This window comes from Nematolebias whitei, chromosome 7, assembly GCF_014905685.2.
Source record: "Nematolebias whitei isolate Nwh7 chromosome 7, NemWhi1, whole genome shotgun sequence".
Classification (NCBI taxonomy): Eukaryota; Metazoa; Chordata; class Actinopteri; order Cyprinodontiformes; family Rivulidae; genus Nematolebias; species Nematolebias whitei.
The window spans coordinates 48,709,386-48,711,714 of record NC_056504.1 but is presented as its reverse complement, the minus strand read 5'-3'; the positions used below and the strand labels follow the sequence as shown (position 1 = coordinate 48,711,714).

General features: G+C 44.0%; 2 protein-coding genes across 2 annotated transcripts in view; one reads left to right on the top strand and one right to left on the bottom strand.

Moving 5' to 3' along the window:
* Positions 1-492, bottom strand: part of LOC119412029 (E3 ubiquitin-protein ligase RNF123) — a 69,923-nt gene extending 69,431 nt beyond the window's left edge. The window contains exon 1 of the mRNA XM_037679005.1: positions 322-492. The gene's annotated coding sequence lies outside the window, so the exon portion shown is untranslated. The remainder of the gene's footprint in view (positions 1-321) is intronic.
* A 1,254-nt stretch (positions 493-1,746) lies between these two features.
* The window catches only part of aldh4a1 (aldehyde dehydrogenase 4 family, member A1), a 9,050-nt gene continuing 8,467 nt past the window's right edge, over positions 1,747-2,329 (top strand). Inside the window, exon 1 of the mRNA XM_037679723.1 lies at positions 1,747-1,895. Within this exon, the coding sequence (XP_037535651.1) occupies positions 1,855-1,895 (41 nt within the window). The 5' untranslated portion in view covers positions 1,747-1,854. The remainder of the gene's footprint in view (positions 1,896-2,329) is intronic.

Genomic DNA, 2,329 nt, shown 5'->3' with positions numbered 1-2,329 from the left:
TTATACTATCAGAGCTGTAGTATTTATACTGTCAGAGCTGTAGTATTATTGCTGTCAGAGCTGTAGTTAGTATTATTACAGTCATTCAGTAGTATTTATACTGTAAATGCTTAGTAATCCCCGGTCCCCGGCTGTTAATCAACAACTAGCCCGGTTAGCGGAGCACAGCGGCCGGTCTGACATCGTCTCTTGGACCGGGCTTTGGATCGAGGTCAATTGTGATTACAGTGTCGGTTCGGTTCTGTTTCCTGTCAGTCAGTGAGTCTTGAGGCAGGCTAACGACTCCCTAACACAAACTCTCCACAGCTAACATCTACCTACCAGCTAGCCGGTTCTCCGCCTGCTCCTGCCTTCTGAACGGGCCTCTTCTCCAGCTGTGCCCCGCTGCTGTGAGCTATGACCCGGCTGACACAGTTGAGATGAGCCGCTATCCGAACTGGAGGCTAACGGAGGCTAATAACAGACCTACAACAGTCGGCTCTGCTTGTCAACTGTGCCTCCGACCGGACGGAGCGCGGTTTGGGACAAAATTAGTTATGACGACAAAAAGCGCGAGACTGGTGATAATGATGAAGATTATGTTTCCTTAGATAGAGAACTTTACTAATTGGCTTTTATGTATGTGAATGTTTCTGTAAAGTGCCCTGAGAAAACTTTGTTGTGGTTTGGCGCTATATAAATAAACTGAATTGAATGTTTCCTTCTCTACATGGTATCAGCTGGGAACATCTGAAATACACTAAGGTTGTTCTGCCAGTTGTTTTATCTTAGAGAAATTAACTTCATAAATTAGATCTGAGTTAAATTTCCCTCCATCACACCAGACCTAACTTTAATCAGCTTTACAAAAAAATAGCTATTCTTCCAGGAGGTTATTTATATCACAACCTAGGAGAGAAATGGGTAAAATGTCAATTTGTACATGTGTGTGTGGTTGCTGTGATGAGACCGGATGATGAGGTCAGAAGATAAAAACAGGAGGTCTGGTCTGGGACAGGAGTTTGTTTCTATCTGCTGGCTCCTGTCTGTCACTACAGACTGATTATCATTAATTATCTCCACTGACCGGAAAGTTTACTGTGAACTCAGCTGACCTAAAAGTGCATAAATTCTGATCCAAACTTTATTTCTTTTTATTTTGCGTTTAAAAGGTTAAACTTCCCTCTAATATTTAATATGGGTCTGTTAGCTACTGAAGTTGCATCCTAAACTATTAGCCCCAAAGTGCTGAATAAACGTTTTTCTGTCAACTTTGGAGTAATATACTTTATTAGTTTAATACTGATGTGCTGTATAAGAGCAGATTAGGTGTAATCATGACTTCCTACTAACTGGTTAGCCTCAGACAGCTGGTCTGGACTAGCTACTACAAGCCATGCTACAAGCTTTTGGCTGTTCAGTTCAAGGAAACGGAAATGTTTGACAGAGAAGAGCGGACTCTGATTGGCTGAGAACAGCGGACTCTGATTGGCTAGAACAATTTGACGCTGTCTGATTGGTCAGCCGGACTTTACCTTGGGGAGATTCCATTTCTTCGGGGGTAATAAATGATCTACTTTTTTGTTAATCTAGGTGTTTAAAATTAATGTTTTCTTCAGTTTAGTCTGTTTTATCGAGAAATAAATTGTTTCTACCGTACTTAAAAACTAACTGTGACTTTACAAGGCAGGAAATGCTTGGTTAAACTGTAGTACCTCTCCCTGTTAGCTGACGGTTTGGATCGGTCCTGCTCTGTCCTCTGCCTCTTTCCTCGAATGTTGATCAAATCAGATCAATGATCAGTTGTCTGGACTGTTGGAAGCTCAGTCGGACAATTGTCTTCTGCAGCGCGACCTATCGGCTCCAGACAGGAACATGCTCCGTGTGAGAGGGGCCGTGACCCGGTCATGGAGGGGGTAAGTACCGCGGTTTCACTTCACATAAGGCGGACACGAGACTCCGGAGCACCGCGCTGACTTCAGCCAAGCTCGAGCTTCTGATCCGATCAAGACCCTGATCAATACTCTGATCAATACTCTGTCAGGGTCACTACACTGTGTTAATCAGTGAGCCGCCATGTCACGTGCTGCAGGTTAAGTTTAAACATCACGTGTAATGAAACATGATCAGCTGCTGGTTCAGGTTCTGACGACGAATGTACTCTGGGTTAGTAAAGTACATTTACACACAGTCCTTTGGGTAAACCTGTACAAATGTTCATCCTCCGACGTACCCCTGGTTCATCACCTGACGTACCGTGGTTCATCCTTTGACATGCCCTTGGTTCATCCCCACGTACCCATGGTTCATCCTCTGAAGTACCCATGGTCCATCCCATGACACACCTGTA